The sequence below is a fragment of the Labeo rohita genome, chromosome 4, assembly GCF_022985175.1.
Source record: "Labeo rohita strain BAU-BD-2019 chromosome 4, IGBB_LRoh.1.0, whole genome shotgun sequence".
NCBI lineage: Eukaryota > Metazoa > Chordata > Actinopteri > Cypriniformes > Cyprinidae > Labeo > Labeo rohita.
The window spans coordinates 32,665,161-32,686,194 of NC_066872.1; the positions used below are offsets into that span (position 1 = coordinate 32,665,161).

A 21,034-nucleotide genomic window follows, 5' to 3' on the forward strand; every position below is an offset into this window, starting at 1 on the left:
GCCAACTTTATAGTTTAGTGTAGTTTAGTTTAGTTAGTTTATTATCTATCTACCTGTCTACCTGTCTACCTGTCTACCTGTCTATCTATCTATCTATCTATCTATCTATCTATCTATCTATCTATCTATCTATCTATCTATCTATCTATCTGTTTTGGTTGTATACCTTCTTCATTGCCAACTTTATAGTTTAGTGTAGTTTAGTTTAGTTAGTTTAGTTAGTTTATTATCTATCTATCTATCTATCTATCTATCTATCTATCTATCTATCTATCTATCTATCTATCTATCTATCTATCTATCTGTCTGTTTTGGTTGTATACCTTCTTCATTGCCAACTTTATAGTTTAGTGTAGTTTAGTTTAGTTAGTTTAGTTAGTTTATTATCTATCTACCTGTCTATCTATCTATCTATCTATCTATCTATCTATCTATCTATCCATTTTGGTTGTATACCTTCCTCATTGCCAACTTTATAGTTTAGTGTAGTTTAGTTTAGTTAGTTTATTATCTGTCTACCTGTCTACCTGTCTACCTACCTATCTATCTGTCTATCTGTCTATCTGTCTGTCTATCTATCTATCTATCTATCTATCTATCTATCTATCTATCTATCTATCTATCTATCTATCTATCTATCTATCTATCTATCCATCTGTTTTGGTTGTATACCTTCCTTATTGCCAACTTTATAGGTAAAATATAAGTTAATAGTTCAAGCATCCCATTCAAGATCAATCAATTCATTAATTACTCTTTCCTGTAAACATTTTCATCAGCCCCACCTTAAAAGAAAAATCAATTTTAACTTTTAGAAATGAATTATATGTAAATTACTAGATATTGTAATCCTTTCTGAGTAACAGACATCATACGTTAATAGCGTACATTAGAAAACTAATCCTGTTTGATAGTTCTTAAGGTAGTTATCTGTCATTATAACTATTAATGAGCACATCTTATCCTGTTTTAAAGAAATGTGTCATTGTGGTATGTCAGGTTTAGTGTGTCAGTGATTGATGGAAACTACATATTACATACATTAACTGTTCGTTTCTAGTTTTAGATTGTTTTAACACTTAACAACCCCCGCACACATACATATTTGCAAGACAGCTCTTTAAATAGCTTGTGAGGGGGATGTCAGGAGCTCGAGAGTGGGGAAAGTTTTTTTTGTGTCGCTTTTGATGTGAAAGCAGGTCCCGTTTACTGAAAACAGATCAGAGGCCTAATCTCTAAACCTGCAACCACAGCACAACCTCAAGCAAAAAGTCAACACACGTTGGTCCTACAGCACAAACTGTTTTAAATACTGTAGTCATGTGTTCAACCTAGTTTTATCATGTCTATTTACATCCTAGAAATGCACTGATGCTGGACTGTGAAGGACTTTTTTCCCTGATTAATAAATAATAGGTTTATATTTGCTGATAGCAGTCTTTTTGTACCTGTTGTAGGCCCTATTTAATGTCATTGCTTGCTTTTTGTGATAGTTTGAGTTTAGTGATTCTGGAAGGAGGATATTTTTCTTTCTGTGATAATAAGGAATCATTTTACTATCTGCTCAGGTGATTTTCCATCCATAAACCGTGTAGAAAAGGTCCTCAGCTGCACCAGGAAATAAAATCTGTTTGGTGTTTTAATGAAGTAGCGTTTTTATAGCAAGTTGTAAAACGGGTATTAGTTGTTTGTGAGTGTGTGTGTGTGTGTGTGTGATGAGTTTCTGCCTTATCTGATAAGGCAACAGCTGCTGAGCTGGTTATAGAATGACTCACTGTTGGCTGTCTGTCATGTTTCGCTCACACACACAGACACACACCCTTTTAAGTCCTCAGGAGCTGTGTCATCTATTTGCCATTCGTAGCCTGAGACATGCCTGAGATCAGTGTGGACAGAGCAGACTGTAGCCGCTTGCACTGATATAACACTTTTTTTGTGGTGTGATAGTCAGTGTGACTATTTGTGTTTTAGATGTGAGACTGATCCTAATTATCTGGCTATATACATGATATCTATACTTTAAAAAAAATAATTGTATTATATATTGTTTTTATTATATAAAAAGTATTTATTTAATTGAATATGATGTAAAATTTTGAATGGCCAGAGGAAGCTCTTTCATATTTCTGGACTTTTTTTTTTTTTGAGTATAATACTACTGCTACTACTTATATTTTGATGTAATGCATTTTAATTGAATTGAATTGAATTGAATTGAATTGAATTGAATTTTTATTTATATAGCCTGGAATGACGTAAAAATTACTCTGGACATTCATTTGAGTATAATACTTCTTATATTTTAAGTAATAATAATAATAATGAAATATTACATAAATGTGTTTTATTTAATTATTTCAGTACAACCTGGCATGACATAAAAAATTTTATTTCTGGACATTTATTCGAGTATACTAATACTTCTTATATTTTGAATATTATTTGATGTTTTATTTTAGAAATAATAATAATAATAATAATAAAATCAGATAAATGTTGTATTATTTTATTTTATTTTATACAACCTGGGATGACATGAAAATTAATCTGGAAATTTATTTGAGCATAATAATACTATTACTTACTAACTAACTAACTAACTAACTAAGTAATAATAATAATAATAATAATAATAATAGTAATAATGATAATAAAATATGAAATAAAGGTGTTTAATTTAATTGAATTTAATTTAATTTAATTTTATTAGAACAACATGGGATGATATGAAAATTACTCTGGAAATTTATTTGAGCATAATAATACTATTACTAACTAACTAACTCACTAAATAATAATAATAATAATAATAATAATAATAATAACAAAATATGAAATAAATGTTTAATTTAATTTAATTTTATTAGAACAACCTGGGATGATATGAAAATTGAAAATGTTTCTAGACATTCTTTGAGTATTATTTTCTATTTTATTTTAGAATAAATAATAATAATGATGACTATGATGATGATGATGATGATGATTAATGAAATATCAAATTATTTATTTTATTTTATTTTTATTTTAGATGACATGACATAATGAGATGACATGCTTGAAATGTGCTCTTTCATATCTCTGGACATTTATTTGAGTATATTAATGCTTTTTCTTTGTCTTCATCTTATATTTTGATTATTTTAATAATAATAATAATTATATATATATATATATATATATATATAAAATTATTTCATTGCATTGCATTGCATTGCATTGCATTGCAACCTGGGTTTTATTTATTTAGTTAGTTAATTAGTTGGTTGGTTGGCACTGACTGGCTGGCTGAAAAATCTGTCCTCTCTTGCCTGGGCGTCCTAGAGGAAAATTTTAATAGTCAGAGGTTCTTTCATAGCGTAATTGGGAACTTAAGTTTAAACTTTAACTCGCATTCAGTTATATAAAATTGGAAGTATTTGAATGTTTGAGTTCATATTCATACATATTTTTCTTCCTTTGCACACAAATTAGCATTGACAGAAGAATTAGTGTAGTACAGAACTCTCTTTATGAATTCAGTGACAGGAGAGAGAGTTTACAGTGTGTTCAGGCTCATGTTAAAACACACACAAACACAGACCCACAGACCTGCTACCGGATGTGACTCACAGGGTGGCGAAAGTGTGCTTCAGCTGAGACCAAAACCTGGAAGACATCCATATGAGCTCTAGAACGTGTCCTCACACACACACACGCAGATTCACGAAGAAACACATAGTACTTGGCAAAACCGCAAGGACACGGACACACTCACACCGGGCAGGCTGGACAAGGTTGTATCCTTTCTGATATGATATTGGGGTGTGCGATACTTCGTGATTACATTGGAGATTAAAATAACACCCAGAGCATATGTACGAAGCAGCTGAAGCGGTTCAAGCCTAAACCCGTAACATTCCTCCCACAGCCAGACTGTGTTCCATAACTTCAGAGAGCTGGATCAGCCCTGCTCTGCTACGCCTCATTTAAGGCAAAACCGCTTAAATATAGCCCAGAATGCTGCTGTGATGTTCCTCAAAACCTCTGCCTCCCTGTCAATGGGCTTTGCACAAATTATATTTTCATATTTTCTTTTGAATGCACTTATGGACACTCAGGTCTGGTGTAGAAAAAAATCTGCTCCATTGAGGAGAGGAGTTTCTTTTTATGCAATCAATAAAGATGTGATGAAAATGTGCATTGTGACAATAATTATATGCTTTTAATTTAAACATATTGTTGACTAAAAATGAGTAGAACAAACTAAAAGCTATGCTGGACATTTATTTAAGGATAATACCTCGTCTTCTTATATTTTGAGTATTATTTTTATATATGAAGAGTTCAGATGCAAAAGTCTCTAAATCCATCTGACGTCTTTCTTTAAAAATGCATTTTTATCAGGCTCTGATGTATAGGTTTCTACCCAAGTAATTATGATGTCTATATAAATACACAAATTACTGCATATATTTAAGACATATATTATTTAGGTACAAAATATATTTTATATATAATATAAATTCTATAAAAATTATAATAAGTGCATATACTTGTAAATATTTCTTAAATATATACATGAATGTGCTTGTATTTATATATACATAATAGTATTTATATATACATAATAAATACACAGTATAGTACACACTCATATTTTAGGCAAACACACACACATATATATATTAAATATATAAATATATTAAATTTATTTTCTTATACTAATAATAATAATAATTATAATAATGAAATATAAAATAAATATTTTTATTTTATTTTAACAACCTGGGATGACATGAAAATTCTTTCATATCTCTAGACTTTTTTTGTTTGAGTATAATAGTACTAATTCATCTTCTTATATTTTAAATATTATTTTGTTTTATTTTAGAAGTAATAATAATAATAATGATGATGATAGTAATAGTTGTAGTAGTCATTTTATTTTATTTTATTTTATTTCAACCCGGTGAGGACATGAAAATTGCCCCTTCATGTCTCTGGACATTTATTTGAGTATAACAATACTTCTTTGTCTTCTTATATTTTGAGTATTATTTTATATTTCATTTTAAAATTAATTATATTTGTTTAAATTAATTATTATTATAATTATATATTATATAATTAATATTATTTATATATATATATATATATATATATATATATATATTATAATTAATACTTTATATAATCATATTTGAGGAAAAATTAGTAGAACAAATAAAAAAACGTAGTAATATTATACTATATTATATAGTGTGTGTAAATTGTGAAAATATAAAGTATATATAGAATTATTGTATATACTTTTATATTTTTTTAATGTGTGTGTGTGTGTGTATTAATTTTTTTTATACAGTAACAAAATTTGAATAACGTTAAATATATGTGTGTAAATATAATTTATGTATACAAATGTTATAAATACATATATAATTTTATGTGTGTGTGTGTGTTAATAATTTATACTTTTATAATTTATACATTAACAAAATGTTAATAACATTAATATTAAATATGTATGTATAAATATTGTTTTGTGTGTTTAAGTTTACATGTTTTATATAATTTTTAATTGTGTGTGTGTGTGTGCGTGTGGACACACATTAAAGGACTTCATTGTCAACAACAACAGCAAAAATGTTTTTAAATTAAGCAGTGGTTGAGGACACTAAGCCTACCATACGTGTCTCAGCAAAGTTACACAATTCCTGAGCATCTGATGGAGCCGAGGGCTTATGAGGATATTCTGGAACGGCCTCCTCTTCTTGCTCACCTCTAAAAATAAAGTCATACCAGCCTGGCGACTAGGGGAGATATGGACAGATACGGAGTGTGGGGCGCACAGATTAGCACCCCTATTAATAGAGCCAAGGTCTTTAAGGTTGCTCAAGCTCACTTTGGGGGTTATCAGGGGTCAATACACATTAATGCGACTTCAGAAAACGGAGTATTTGTTCCTGAACGTCGCTTCCTGTTCGTTGGAGTTTTTAAAAAACGTGTTTTCAGAGCCTGTGGAAATGAATGGGAAGCGTGTGAAGGTCTTTGAGCCGAAAAGGGGTTGAGTTTCCAGTGGAATGTCCTGCGTGTGGAAGCCATGGCCAAACCACACAGCTGGAGGTTTTCACTTCCAACCGTTAGAAAGAGCACTCCCATACTTCCTGGATTAGAAATAGAGGAAAGAGAGCGAGATGAGTCATGGAGGGGTTTGGAGGTTTTATTTGGACCCGTAGTTATATACCTGAAGGATATTTTTCCTTTTTTTCCATCAGCAGTTTATTCATAAGCCATGCTGAAAGTCTTCGCAGTCCCTGAAGTTTATTGGCTTTTCCTTTTTATGACTTTGCATGCTCTGACGCACTGGTAGAGCTGCACTAGATTTTTGATTAGGGTTTTTTTTAGTTTTAACAAACACTTTGTTTCTTAAGAGACTTAAATACAATAAGGCACTATCTGAGTAATATAAGAACAGAATCAAGTGTTTTGAGAATAGAAAAGTGTGGATTGAACAGTACGTGTGCAAACTACTACTGGCATTTTTATTTCATGTGTGTTTCTGGTTTGAACCAAGTAATATGATTCAGAGACACATCCCAAGCACAACAGTCATACTCAGTCCAATGAAAATCATTCCGGGTATGTGTAATGTGTGTAAAATGTGTCTGTGTGATGGGTGTGGGGTACAGTGTGGTTCATTTACAATGTTATTCTGTAATGGTAGAATCTTGCCACAGTGTAATGTCATTTATTAATGAAGAGGATAGAACAGCTGTTTCATTTTTTGGGGGATCTGTGATGCTTTTTTCAGGATTCTTTGATGAATAAAAAGTTAAAAAGAAGTTTGGGTTCAGTTAGATTTTTAATGTTTTTTAAAAGCAGTCTTTTATGGTCATCACGGCTGCATTTATTTGATTTAAAACAAAAAATAATAATATTGTGAATTATTATTATTATTATTGTTACAATTTAAAGAACATTTTTGTTTTGTGCTTCAAAAAAAAATTTTTTCTGTGGTGGCAAAGCTAAATTTTTATTTTTATTTTTTTGAAACCTGTGATACTTTTTTTTTTTTTAGGATTCTTTGATAAATATAATGTTTATAAGAACAGCATTTATTTTGTGAATTGTAATATACATTGCCGTTCATAAGTTTTTTTTTTTTTTTTTTTAGCAGAAGTCTTTTATAAAATACACAAAAAACAGTAATATTGTGAAATATAATTTAAATTTAAAATAACTTTTCTGTTTTATTATTTTTTTTTTGAACCTGTGATACTTTCAGGATTCTTTGATGAATAAAAAGTTAAAAAGAAGTTGGGGATCAGTTTGATTTTTAATGTGTGTTTTTTTTTTTTATGCTCATGGCTTCATTTATTTGATTTAAAAATACACCAAAAATAGTATAAAAGAACTTATTTCTGTGGTGGCAAAGCTAATTTTTTATTTTTTTGGAACCTGTGATACTTTTTTTTTAGGATTCTTTGATAAATATAACGTTTATAAGAAGATAGGACGTTTATAAGTATAACGTTTATTAAAAAGAACAGCATTAATTCAAAATAGATATCTTTCTAACAATATAAGTCTTTACTATCACTTTTTATCAATTTAACCCATCCTAATCCTAGTGTAGATTTTTTTTTAAAGACTTTTCTGCTCATCAAGGCTGCGTTCATTGAATTAAAAATACAGAAAAAACTGTAATATTGTGAAATATTATTGCAATTTAGAATAGTGTGTTATTGTTTTAATATATTTTAAAATAGAATTTATTCCTGTGATGGTAAGGTTGAATATTTAGCATCATTACTTACTACATCATTCTAATATGCTGATTTATTATCAAAGTTAAAAACAGTTGTGCTGCTTAATCAATCTGTGATGTGTTTTTCAGGATTCTTTGATGAATAAAACATTAAAAAGAACCACATTTATTTACAATAGAAATCTTTTTTTAACAATATACACTACTGTGCAAAGTTTGGGGCCAGTAAATAGTTCCTTTCTTTCTTTCTTTGAAAGAAATTAATACTTTTATTCAGCAAGGATGTGTTAAATTGATAAAAAGTGATAGTAAAGATTTATATTGTTTGAAAGTATTTCTATTTTAACGGTTTATCCATCAAAAAACCCTGAAAAAACTATCACAGGCTCCAAAAAAATATTAAACAGCACAACTGTTTCCAACATTAAAAATAAATCATCATATTTGAACGATTTCTGAAGGATCATGTGACACTGAAGACCGGAGTAATGGCTGCTGAAAATTCAGCTTTGCATCACTGGAATAAATTATATTTTAAGCTGTATTTTAATAGAAAACTCTTGTTTTAAATTACAATAATATTTCAACATTTTACAGTTTTTTTTTCTGTATTTTTGATCAAATAAATGCAGCCTTGATGAGCATAAGAAACTTATTTAAATAAACATACTTACACACTTACATAATTAATTAAATATTATAAAAATATATATTATTAGAAGTTACAAATTAGAGTTGAAACTCTGAAACAACTGATAGATTATTTTAGATAACCGAGAGTTATATCTATGTCCTTATAAGCATATTTCAGTTCTTCCACCTCTCTGTTCTCAGTTTTCACCTCTCTGTTATCCCTCTCTTGTGTTTACTCACTTCATCAGTCGTGTCAAGGGGAAAGATTGCGTCAGTTCTAACAGATGAGCGCAGTTTTCTCTGAAGAGAGGTCATGGAGAGAAGTGAGGGATGGAGAAATAACGGGGTAATAAAACATTGTCTCAGTCAAGTGAATCCACAGCTTGCTTTTTATTGGTGTTGTCTTACACAGGTCTCATTCACCTTGAGAAAAGTGAGAAAGGAGCTCAAACTCGCATGTCACGTGTTTACTTTCCTTCTGTTCTCTTTAACAGTCATTATTCTTGTCTGTGTGAAATCTGTATTCCGGTAATGGGTCAGTAATTGTTAATATGGGGTATCACTGTTACTTCTGATGCACTGTGGGCTATGGAGGACTAAGTATAGCGCTGTTCTGGTTTCAGCGTTAACATTAGCGTCATTGCTCCCACCGCCAAAATCCTGCCTAAGAGAAACGGGGAAAGTTGATCCCAGTCTTGCAAAACGCATGAAATCCTCTCAACCCTTCGAGTCCCTGGACTTGTAGGTGGAGAGAGGACAGGCATAGTGATGATGTGATTCATTGCCGCCACTAAAATGTTGATTATTTTCAGTCACGCTGGATTTTTCCAGTGCCGGTGAATGGCGGCTAGGCCCGCCGTGGCTGCTGTGTTTACCTGAGGCTTCAATTCAGTCGATTCTAAAACACCCCAGGAGAATTATTAATTATTAACTGTGAAATAAGGTTTCATGGACTTTAACATATTGCGATTCAAATACAGCCTGTGGAAGTTATGGAAGCCTTGTAGTGTGTAGAAAATGTGTAGTAGAAAAAAATCCACATCGTTTTATACATATTTTAGGCTATGAGGGGCACCATTATTTTGATGATGGTTGCACTCGGTGAGCTACTGCCGCTACCTGTTGTTATTTTCACCGCAACACAACTCGGAAAATAAAATACTGATACAATGCCACATTGTGTGGCTTTTGGTTGTAATTTTCAGTCAATGGGCAACAAGAGAAGCAATTTGTCTTCACTGCTTTCCTAGCAACAAGAAGAGGAGAAAAGAATGGGAAGATGCCTGTAGATGAATAAAACTTCCTAAAGACTTGCGTCTTTGTTCTCTCCACTTTAGCCCTGATGCCTTTGAAGCTTTTAGTAGACCACAGCTACTGAAAAAGCTTATGAATGGCAGAGACAAGAAACGCTAGATGCCATTCTGGCAGGATGTAAACATTGACGCTTGTCATGACACCGCAGCCACTGAAGGAGTTTCTTAGCATGGATTTCACTTGATATGCAGGGCGTTTAGACTCTTTGTGGGGAAAAATCGATGTATGGCATTTGGTAGCTGTGGTCATCGTATCAGTATTTTATTTTCCGAAGTTGTGTTGTGGTAAAAATAGCAACAGGTAATGCTAGTAACACACTGAGTGCAACCATTTGATGTCATCAAAATAATGGCGCCCCCCCATAGTCCAAAATATGTATAAAACGATGTGGATTTTTTTAAATAACGTAAATCTTTCTTGGGTTTTCTACTACATATTTCACTAAGAGACATAATTTATGTTATATTAAGCAATACAAGTCTTAATAACTTAATAACTGGGGAGCCCTTTAAAAAAAATAGCATTAATTAAAACTTTTTTTCTCAAAATTAAAACTTGAACACTGAATTGAATGACAGAAACTTGGAATTCCTTTTTCTCACAATTTTTAGTTTACGTCTCAAAATTCTGAGTTTATATTTTGCAGTTTTGACCCTTTGGGTTTATAATGCACAATTCTGTTTTAATAAAAATAAAAGGTAATTGTGACTTTTTAGTCTCAATTTTGACTTTATTCTCACAGTTGCGAGTTTATATTTTGCAATTATGTCTATTCTTTTCAGAATTTACTGTTTATAACTTGCAATTGTGACTTTTGTTTATATTTCACAGTTCTGAGGTTATATTTTCAAGTCAGAATTGTGAGAAAAAAAGTTAGAATTGTGTGACATAAACTCAGAATTGTGAGAGTCAGGCTTCCATATTTTGTTGATTCATTTGAGCCAGTCTAAATGGTAGCTTAATGCTACTTTTTTAAATTAAAAAAATCTGTAACAATTTATAATAAGGCTTATTAGTTAACTACATTAGTTAACATGAACTAAGAATGAACAATACTTCTACAGCATTTAATAATCTTAGTTAATATTAATTTCAGCCTTTACTTATGCATTATTACAATTAAAAGTTGTTTGTTAACATTAGTTAATGCACTGTGAACTGACATGAACTAACAATGAACAACTCTTTTTATTAACTAATGTTAGAAAGTGTTTAGAAAGTGCCTTCTAAATACTGCCAGTGACTTGCACGTATACACATACATTGGCGTCAAAGAGATTTGCAGAGATGACCAGGCCTGAGACCTAACGATCTCAGAATAGTTATTTGCTAAATACTAGCTGCTCTTGGACCAACCGAGATGTCAGTGTAATTGAATGATAGGTGTGCAGGGCAGGTCAGGTTGAGCCTTGAGTCAGCACACGGTAGTTCAGAGGTGATTTGCCCTTGGCCACAACAGAAAAAGCAACAGAATTAGGTCAGGGTGTTCCTTGTAGTGCTTTTGAAACACCTTTCAGCGCTTTATTCCCACTGGTAGGTAAATACATAGCCACATACAAACATCCTAACCCGCTGTTCTGCTGATTTCTCCCAGGGATGGAAAACAAGATGTGGAAATGTATGGGTCAACAACATGAGTCTACCAGAATTTTCTTTTTGCTCTTTTTGAAGCTAACACAAATGGTTTTGACTTTTTTGTGGTTATTTTCTATTTTTGCCAGCAGTGTTCAAAAATCATTATCAGTTTATGCAAATATAGTGAAAAGAATACAAAAAGTCAAAAGTTTACATACACCTTGCAGAATCTGCAAAATGTTAATTATTTTACCAAAATAAGAGGGATCATACAAAATGCATGTTATTTTTATATATTTCTCATAAAAGACATTTACATATAGTCAGCAAGAGAAAATAATAGTTTAAAAGTTATATAAATAACCCCGTTCAAAAGTTTACATACACTTGATTCTTAATACTGTTGTTACCTGAATGATCCACAGCTTCTTTTTTTTGCCTTTGGATTTTCAGCATTTTTGTGTATTTGAGCCCTTTCCAACAATGACTATTTGATTTTAAGCTCCATCTTTTCACACTGAGGACAACTGAGGGACTCATACGCAACTATTACCGAAGGTTCAAACGCTCACTGATGCTTCAGAAGGAAAAGTGATGCATTAAGAGCCGGGGGTGTAAACTTTTGAACGGAACAAGGACGTGTACATTTATCTTATTTTACCTAAATATATATATTTTTCATTTAGTACTGCCCTTCAGAACCTATAGAAGATACGTACATGTTTCCCAAATGACAAAATAAGTTAAATTTACTAGAGATCGACCGATATATCGATTTACTGATATTTTTCCCAATATTTAAGCATTTTACCATAATCGGTTATCGTTTTTGTAATATTGAGTTTACCGATGAACGCCAATAAACGATCTTGTGGGTGTTTTGATAACGGCGTGCGAAGGTAAAGCATAGTCTGCTTTCTTGCTTTGCTGTAATTAGTAATATGAAGTTTAAATTTAACATGAAAGACTGCTAATTTTTTTAACACTTTTTAAGATGACTGAAAGGAGGAAAAACCAAAGTGAAGTATGGACTTACTTCACTCAGTCACTGATTTACTTTATGACAGTAAATATCGGTTCTGCATATCACTTATCGGGAACATGATTATGCAAATTATCGGTATCGGTTATAAAAAAATGAAAATCGGTCTTTAAATTCAAAAAGTATTCACCCCCCAGTTTAGACAGTAAAAATAATCAATTTTAGAGTAACTGAGACTTTTTTTTTTCTTGCTGTAAGACTTCATAGCACACAGTGGGCCTTTATTTATTATTTTTTTAAAATCTTATCTAACAAACTTCCTTAAAAAAAAAAAAAAAACACCTACTTTGACCAGAAACCTGTGGTTGTGTGGGATGTACATCTGTGTGTTTATAAAGACACCATAGTGCACTAAACATGGGGTCTTCCCCTTGAAGAGAGTGGGAAATTCCAAATATCACTGCAAGAGGATACTACAATATGCAGAAGTACATCTCAAAATTAACAGCGTCAGGCGTTATTATAGGCCTACATCTATATATGAGAATGAAGTCCCTGTAATGTTGTGGTTCCGAGGAGCTAAAGGGTTAAAAACCTTCATCCAACCCTTTTTTCACATGCTCTGTTTATTTCTAGAGTTGTGACGCAATCAGCCCACGCCTCCGCGCAACGTCACCTGGTTTCAGCGTCGTGATTGGCTGGTCGTTGTTGCTGTTGCTGCTGGTAGCGGTGGTGGGGGCATTACATAAGCGCTGCTCGCTTTCTTTACGGTCTACTCTGCTGGAGGACAGTGACGGAGGAGGGTGGAGCCCACCTCTATGTGTTTTATCGGACAAAACAAGCCAAGTCACAGCACTCTATCGTCCTGGAACACGTAGTACTCCCCGAATTTTCCCTGCCTCGACAAATAAATGCTCAGCATAGGCATCAGAGAAATAAAACACGCGAAAAACAAGGATCATTTTGCAAACGGAAACAAAAGCGCATTAGCCATACAGCGCACGGAGCCTCTCAATGCATACCCTCTGTGCCCGAGGAACGATGAAGCCAGAGATAAACGCAGCCGTCGGGTTTCTGTCGAGATTCCTGCGGATTAAAGGACATGTGAACGACAGACAGCTCCAAACGTTCAGCCAGACTCTACAGGACATCCTGGCAGGTAAATATCAGACGAATATGAACTGTATTACGTCCACCTTCTATTTTAGTGCCTCGTTTGTTTGTGAAAAGTGTGGAAAAACACCGATCTCTTTGTTTATGAGCTAATTTATGTGCTTGGCCACATAGGCGGAAGCGCGAGGGCGCGTTGCGCACGAACATAAACAGCCGAAAACCTCGACACAAACAGCGACCCCAAAAAATACAGAAAACAGCCAAAAAGATATACATATTTATAGATACGTATATACATAGAGAATATAGATGATCTCCTAATTACCAGCTCAGTTTGCTGACGCTTTATTTACGTAGTTCATAAAATAGATGAATTGGCTCATATGGCAAGCCGTTTTAACATTAATTCCATAAAACGAAAGTATTTTTTATTTTATTTTTGGTTCAAATTATGTATTTTTAATGGGTAAAGCAGTCTAATAGTGCTAATAGGTATCTAACAAGCAAGTATTATAAGAGAAACCGCTATTCATTGACAATTATTCCAGTAGTGACCTATATCTATTACTCAGTATTACTTATAACATGCTAGTATCTTTTTTAAATTGTTACTAGTTGCTATCTTACTAACTGTAACAAACTAGACATGACATTCTGTTTTATATTTATACTGTTTTATGCGTTCAAAGTGTTGATAGTATCTATTACTAATGGTGTAATTGAGAAAAAATAATTAATGTTAAATTACTTGGTAGTAATAAAAAAGAACTATGAAATTAGATGTTTAGTTTTAGGGAGTAAATGTTAAAATGGCTTGCCATATGTTGTAGGCAGTAAATTACGTAATGCACAGCAAGACTGAATATCTAAGATATCAGATGTGGGGTTGATGTCTCATCTCTTTTGCATACTGGTAGTAGTGCATATAATACACACTGTGCCTGTGTTATAATAAACATGTAAGTACAGTGCGTACTATGAATAACCGCAACAAGATACACAATAGAATAACATTTCAGCTGTTTTGCATTCAAATGCAAAATTCACTTAAAAATAATTGAGGCGTTTGCATTTTATGTCAGTTTTTGTCAAATGTGTAATCAGATGAAAAAAAGACATAATGGTAGAAGTGAAGTCCATTAATTATTAAACATAAAAATAGCATGTTTTGTATGTTGTTTTCTTTTCTTTGTTTTGTTTCAACCACCCATTGTTTTCCTGCTTTGAACGGATCTGCATTTTGTTAGGCCTTTGTTCTGATTCAAAAAACAAAAAATGATAAATTAGAATAAAAACATGTTGTCAAGCAGTTGAATAACACTCAAACAAGTTAATTTAGGTTGTACACAAATACGCAAGTGTTTAAGTCAGATAAGAGCTTTAAATGGTTAGCAAACATATATATTTAGTATTATAACATCCTTGTTTTATTTTCATTCAGGATAGGCAGTCACTAAATTCTGTTTGTAAACAATTGGAGCTGTGGCCCAAGTCAGACAAAATGGCCGTCTTGTGGAGGAAGGGCGGATGTGTGGCTGCTAGTTTCACATCACATATTACTGTTGGAGGGGACTTGTTTAGTTTTTCCTCTTTCCTTCCCTTCCCGGCAATCTCAACCCGACATACGTCCACACAATAGAACAAAGACTCCTCATAATCCCTACAGGCTAGAAAAAAGTGGGTTAGTTTCTTTTCCACACAGTTCAAATGTGCATTTAAGAGAGGATTGCCAGATTGAAAACACAGGTGTTGTGTAAGATCGATCTGAAAATCTGTCTCTGGTTCCTGTTCTCTAATCACATCACTAAATACACGTTCGTCACGGCTTTGTCCTAATTCTCAACCTAACAGCAGGCGTTGTTTCGCAAGTCAAACTTCGCAATGGAGTCACCACAATGTAAATTGGACGTCGATGTGCAACATTTTGTGTAGTACAAGCATCATTGCGGTTTGGGCTCCGTCCAGAGTTGTGGGTGGGTTGATCTGCATTGATCGTTGTATGCTAGGCTTTCAGGAGAATGAGACGTCACAGACAGGCATACAGGCGGCTTTATCTAACCCAGGTCTACAGGTGGCCTGCGGGGGCCTGGCCTATTTCAGAGCCGCACAAAGAGGTTTGAGACCCATCCCTTCGTCTCCTGTTCTCCACCTGTCACCCAATACACAGCCAGAAGGGAAAGAAAAAGTTGTCGACTTTTTGGGAAAGCAGTGTCTTTGTGTAGGGTGTAACTTGGCGCTTTTAAAAGTCACGATTTGTTGTTTAGCATCAGTGAATTAGAAGGACAAAAACATCATCTAATAACAAAAAACCGAAGGTGATTCATTTAGAATCGTAATATTTAATGAAATCAGGTTTGTTTAAAAGGGACGCTTTGTCTTTAAGAGGACGTTCCCTCCCCCTCCAGCTGCTCTGCCAGGACTTCACCCTTTTGCTCTCGTTGTGTTTGAAGACTTTGTGACTCTCGGGCCAAAAGGGGATTGTGCAATCAAATGGTTCGCTCTCTCTCCGTCACGTAGGCCTCTGACACAGATGGTTAATGGTTGTTTATCTGTGTTCTACCAACGATCATTTCACACTGTGGAAAACATCCTTTATAGACCCTCGCCCCCTTTCTGCTGTAACATTTGCTGCAACACAAGGCCAAACAGAATCAGAATTTGTGTTTTCTTTCATAAAACTGTGTTTAATTTAGTATGGTTAGAGTATGTGTGGAAAGATTTCTAGGTGGATGCAATGCAAGTTAGGACTTGCAAATGATTACATGTTTCTTTTATTACTAGAATAACATAAAACAGTTTATAATGGATTCGTAAACAATATCGTTAGGATATTAGGTAAAGATGATGTTCCATGAAGACAGTAAGTTTTCTATCGTAAATACTATGTGTCAAAACTTAGTTTTTGATTAGTAATATGCATTGCTAAGAACTTCATTTGGACAAATTTTAAAGGCGATTTCCTCAATATTTTCTTTTTTTTCACCCTCAGATTCCAGATTTTCAATTAGTTGTATCTCGGTCAAATATTATCTGATCCTAACAAACCATACATCAATGGAATTATGTGTAAATCTCACTTTTTTTGTCTGGTTTTGTTGTCCAGGGTCACAAATAAATAACTGTGTTCTACTAATAACTTAATGTACTCAGTATTACAGTTTAATATAACTTAAATATTAAAAATCCTCCAATTTATATTTTATGTGCAATATAACTGACAACTTTATTATTTAAAACAATGTACTTATTTATTTATTTATTTTTTTTTGAGAAAAACTAACAGTTTTTGGCTGTAACACAAATATTAGTATCAACTTATCAGGGTTTTAATATGTGCATTCCCACCTGATTTAAAAAAAAAAATATTTGGAATTGCCACTTTTATATTTTACATAAAATTTAAAAGTTGATAATAGTGTTTAATTGCATCTTTTTTTAACAGATTTTAAAGTCACTGTAAAATCATGTAAATTACAGTTAATAGTTATAATTTAAAACTATTGCTTGTTGTTTTTAGAAAACAAGTCATTATCATTCAGATTTTTAATATCTGTGTATCTGTACGTGAGTTAAAAAATAATGGCAATTTTTTTTACATAAAAAAAAAAAATCTCAAACAACATTTCAGTCAAATATATGACCATAAACCACAAAACCAATCGTAAGTAGCACGTGTATATATTTGTAGCAATAGCCAACAATACATTGTATGGGTAAAAATGATCAATTTTTCTTTTATGCCAAAAATCATGAGGATATTCATATTCTCTGAAGATATTTTGTAAATGTCCTACCTTAAATATATAAAAACTTTTTTGATTAGAAATATGCATTGCTAAGAACTTCATTTGGACATGTTTACAAGCGAAACCATACATCAATGGAAAGCTTATTTATTCAGCTTTCAGATGATGTATAATGATGTATAATCTTAATTTAAAAAACTGACCTTTATGACTGGTTTTGTGGTCCAGGGTCACATTACATGCAATTTGTAATGTCTGTTCATTTTTTGTTGGTTGTTTGGTTTACCAATGCTTTCTATTGCTTACTTCATATATGCAAGATTACAAACCCACCTCCTCCGTCTCTCTCTTCCAGAGCAATACAAGCACCACTGGTTCCCAGACCGTCCCAACAAAGGCTCTGGGTATCGCTGCATACGCATCAACCACAAGATGGACCCTCTGGTTGGACAGGCCGGTCAGCGCATCGGCCTGAGCATCCAGCAACTCTACCTGCTGCTTCCCAGCGAGCTCACATTGTGGGTGGACCCATTCGAAGTGTCCTACCGCATCGGAGAGGACGGCTCGATCTGCGTGCTCTACGAGTCCCATCCCAGCACCAACGGAAACCCCAGCGTCACCACTGGAAACAGCAACCCCGCCGCCTCTGTCGCCCAGGTATCCCCTATGGTGGACAGTCACATCAGCTGCAAGGAGGAACTACTGGTTTTGGGCCGCACCAGCCCCGCTAAACCATACATGATGACTGTGTCCAGCTAAATGGATCACAGAAGTCATTTTTAAAAAATAAAAAGAGAGAAGAAGAAGAAAAAAAAAAACAGGATGTGTCCTATCGTCCAGGTGATGGAAACCTCATAGGTTTAATTTTCACTCGTTTGGTTGTCTGTTCTGTTATTGTGTTGGATCTACCAGAGGCTTGACCCTGGGGCAGCTAATGAAGACCTGAAACATCGCCCAGCCCCCACCCCAGCGGCGACAGTCCTGGGGCGGCTTTTTCCACCATCGCTGATGTTGACTTTGCACTTTCGCTTTCATGGTTTATGTTTGCATAAACTCCCTCTTAAATGTTAAGGAATTACGCTCAGAATCCTGTTTTATCATTTCAGTTCGGTGTCGAGCTAAAGCCCAGACCCGAGTAGCCCCGCCAGACCCGAGTAGCCGCTACGAGCCTCTTTTTTGCTAAAAACCTCACTTTTTGGACCACAAAGCGGTACTTTTGTCTCTTTTACTCGGTGTCTGGTACGCAACCGGGCCTTGTTTTGGGCTTCAGGTCGACGCGAACCGCCTCCATCCGCAGTGGAATATCTGTGTCATACTGTTACCCACGCTAGCCGTCGATGGCACTGTGATGCAAAGGTTCTCATGCTTGTAGCTTTTTCTAGGGGCTCCCTCCTGGATGAATGTAATTTCTAACAAAACAGAGAAAAAAAAAAACTTGCAGCGCAACAAAACATTTGATTTATTTAAGCCCCCCGTCATACCAAAATGAAAGATGTAGCAAAGTTTGTTTTTGTTTTTGTTGACTTGGAACAGATGTGGTCTTTACTTTCTGCCTGGTTTAGAAAGGACGTTGAATGCACTTTGCCATTTTAGACTGTGTGGGATGACGTTTCGCTTCGACCCTACTGCATTCCATCGCGTACCTCTTCGCTTGTGACTTGGTTGCAATATTTCCGGGAGACTTTTGTTCTCTCTAGACGCTTTTATCCTTGCGAATGACTGATTTAGGCTGTTAGAGATTAGCTCTCTGTCTCTAAGACTCCATTTAAGGCCAGTACGGGGCAAGAGACAACAGACGGGCAAGAAAAGCGGACCAATGTCTTGCAGAATCGCAGGGCCAGTGATGCTCGCTTGTTACAGAGGGTCTCCCGACGCACTTTCCAGCCAGTCGTCTAGGAGTGCGCCGTCAAAACATATCACCTCCCTCCATTGGCTGGACGAAGGAGGGGGTAGGACCCTCACATCAGGGCAGCTACAATCCTCTCCGGCCCCCTTCTCGCAGCCTGGAGGAGAGTATTTATGCCAGCACACATCCCGAGCGCACTCCAAAACCTACTGAGCCTTACATTCAAGGCCGAGTCGGGACGGGAAGAGACATGCGGTGTGCTTCTGGTTCTGGCCGATTCTGTTTACATTGGGTGGAAATATGCGGGTTGGGACTGAACTTGCCTTAGCCGCTAAACTGCCGAGATAAGGTGCTGATGATCAGTCCTGAGTGTGCTAATACTTTTGACCCATGGGTATCGTCGGGTTGTCGTTGCACTGCCGTCCCTTTCTGTGTTGTTTTGGTCCGTTTTTAAATCAAATTGACTTTTTAAGTGCGGGTCGAACCTGGACGCAGATCGCCATCCCACCCTTCTGAATGCTTTGAACTCTGAGAGGCGGCCCCCTTCGCCCGAAGGTTTTAACACTTTAAGGCTTAAAGCTTTTTAACCTCATTCTGGTGATCGTAACCAAATTGGAACAGACAAATCGAGTGCTTTTTAGATCTAGATGCTACAAACTACTTTACCCCGTCCCCCACCTCCACCGAAAGAACATCAGCAAACCGTTCTCTCCGTTTCGGTAATCGTTTGCACACAAGTTTTAAGTATCGTCGTGAGTCTAAACTCGGAGGCAAGAGCACATGAAATGCACTAATAGGTTAAACATTGAAGTTATGTGACTTTGAGACCGACGCGTCTCGATTGGAATGTATTGCCAAGCTCAGGCCACAGACATTCATTAAAACCCGTAAGGATGTGCAGGTTAAAATGTGAAAAACAGAAGGGAATGATTCGGTTAGGAATTTTGTCGGTCATTTCAGAAGTGATTCACGTTATTGCCACTTTCACATCTGAGGTGGTTCCATATTTGTAGAATGTATTGTTATTGTACAACATATGGTAGAGTAAGTACATAACCATACAAATGGGAAGTGCCAATAATTGATATTTTGCTGTGTGTAGACGTGTTCCTTTTTGTATTTCATATTTTAACATGAATTCCTCTTTCATAAGTGAAGCCATTTGTGTTAGGAGTGTTGGAGAGGACCAAAGTTGTTTTGGTAAAAAAAAAAAAAAAAAAAAGAGATATATATATATATATATATATATATCTCAGTTTCCATGCTCTGTGCTGATAGACTTTCCTTGTTTTTGTTTTCTTATCTTTTCTTTCTTTTTTTTTTAATTAAAAGAAAAAAAAGAAAAAGAAAAAATTCTGAGCAACCCAAGATAAAGCTGTCTGTATCTTGTGATTTTTCCCGTCTGTACATCTCTTGTGTTCATTCTTTTTCTCATTCTTGGGTATGTTGTGATGAACTGCTGTAAATTTGTACAGTTCATGTAAATTGATTGTGCGGAAGTTGTACAGATTTCTATATTTTGGAAGAAAAGTTTTTTTCTCTGTAATAAAAGATTTCCTATCTTGGCAATGTTTTCCCGTGGACTTGGTCTTATTCTTTATCGTTTTAACATGCTCCTAATCGCTTTCATGTTTAATTTTTTAAAAAGATATTTACGATAACAACGCTGCTTTGTATCACAGACCTGAGTATACTGATATATTCCAGTTCCACCATTTTAGACAAAAAATGCCAGAATTCAGTCTTTTTCCTGTTAGGACAAAGAAAGGAAGTCTGTATGAACGTCTAGCTTGTGAAAATATTAGACATTAACCTGCTTAAAGTTAATTATAAATACACACCGTTACTTATTAATCATGAATAAGTGGAAAAGCTTCAGGACTTAATGGGCCATCATTCTAACTCTATCAAAATAGGAAAGTCCACACCACAACTACAACAAAGAAAGATGACACAGAACGACAACAATGTTGTTATCACTTTAGGAATTTTTCCAGCTGGTGAGTGATTAATACAATACAGTCAGAATCCTGATTTTGAAAGTGGCAGACAACATAACTGCCACTAATATTTAG

At 34.5% G+C, this 21,034-nt stretch overlaps 2 protein-coding genes across 4 annotated transcripts in view; both read left to right on the forward strand.

Annotated features, from left to right (window-relative positions):
- Positions 1 to 21,034, forward strand: part of LOC127164619 (podocan) — a 132,335-nt gene that overhangs the window by 41,487 nt on the left and 69,814 nt on the right. The window lies entirely within an intron of this gene.
- On the forward strand, positions 13,015 to 20,532 carry btg1 (B-cell translocation gene 1, anti-proliferative). The gene is made up of 2 exons (XM_051108646.1): positions 13,015 to 13,413; positions 17,469 to 20,532. Exons 1-2 carry the CDS (start codon positions 13,269 to 13,271, stop codon positions 17,870 to 17,872), a joined length of 549 nt encoding a protein of 182 aa, XP_050964603.1. The 5' UTR covers positions 13,015 to 13,268; the 3' UTR covers positions 17,873 to 20,532.

What these genes read in the sequence shown, in the direction of transcription:
- btg1 (XM_051108646.1), top strand. Translation starts at nt 13,269, where the DNA reads ATGCATACCCTCTGTGCCCGAGGAACGATGAAGCCAGAGATAAACGCA. An exon ending in TCTACAGGACATCCTGGCAG is followed by an intron (nt 13,414 to 17,468) that starts GTAAATATCAGA and finishes TCTCTCTTCCAG; the next exon opens with AGCAATACAAGCACCACTGG.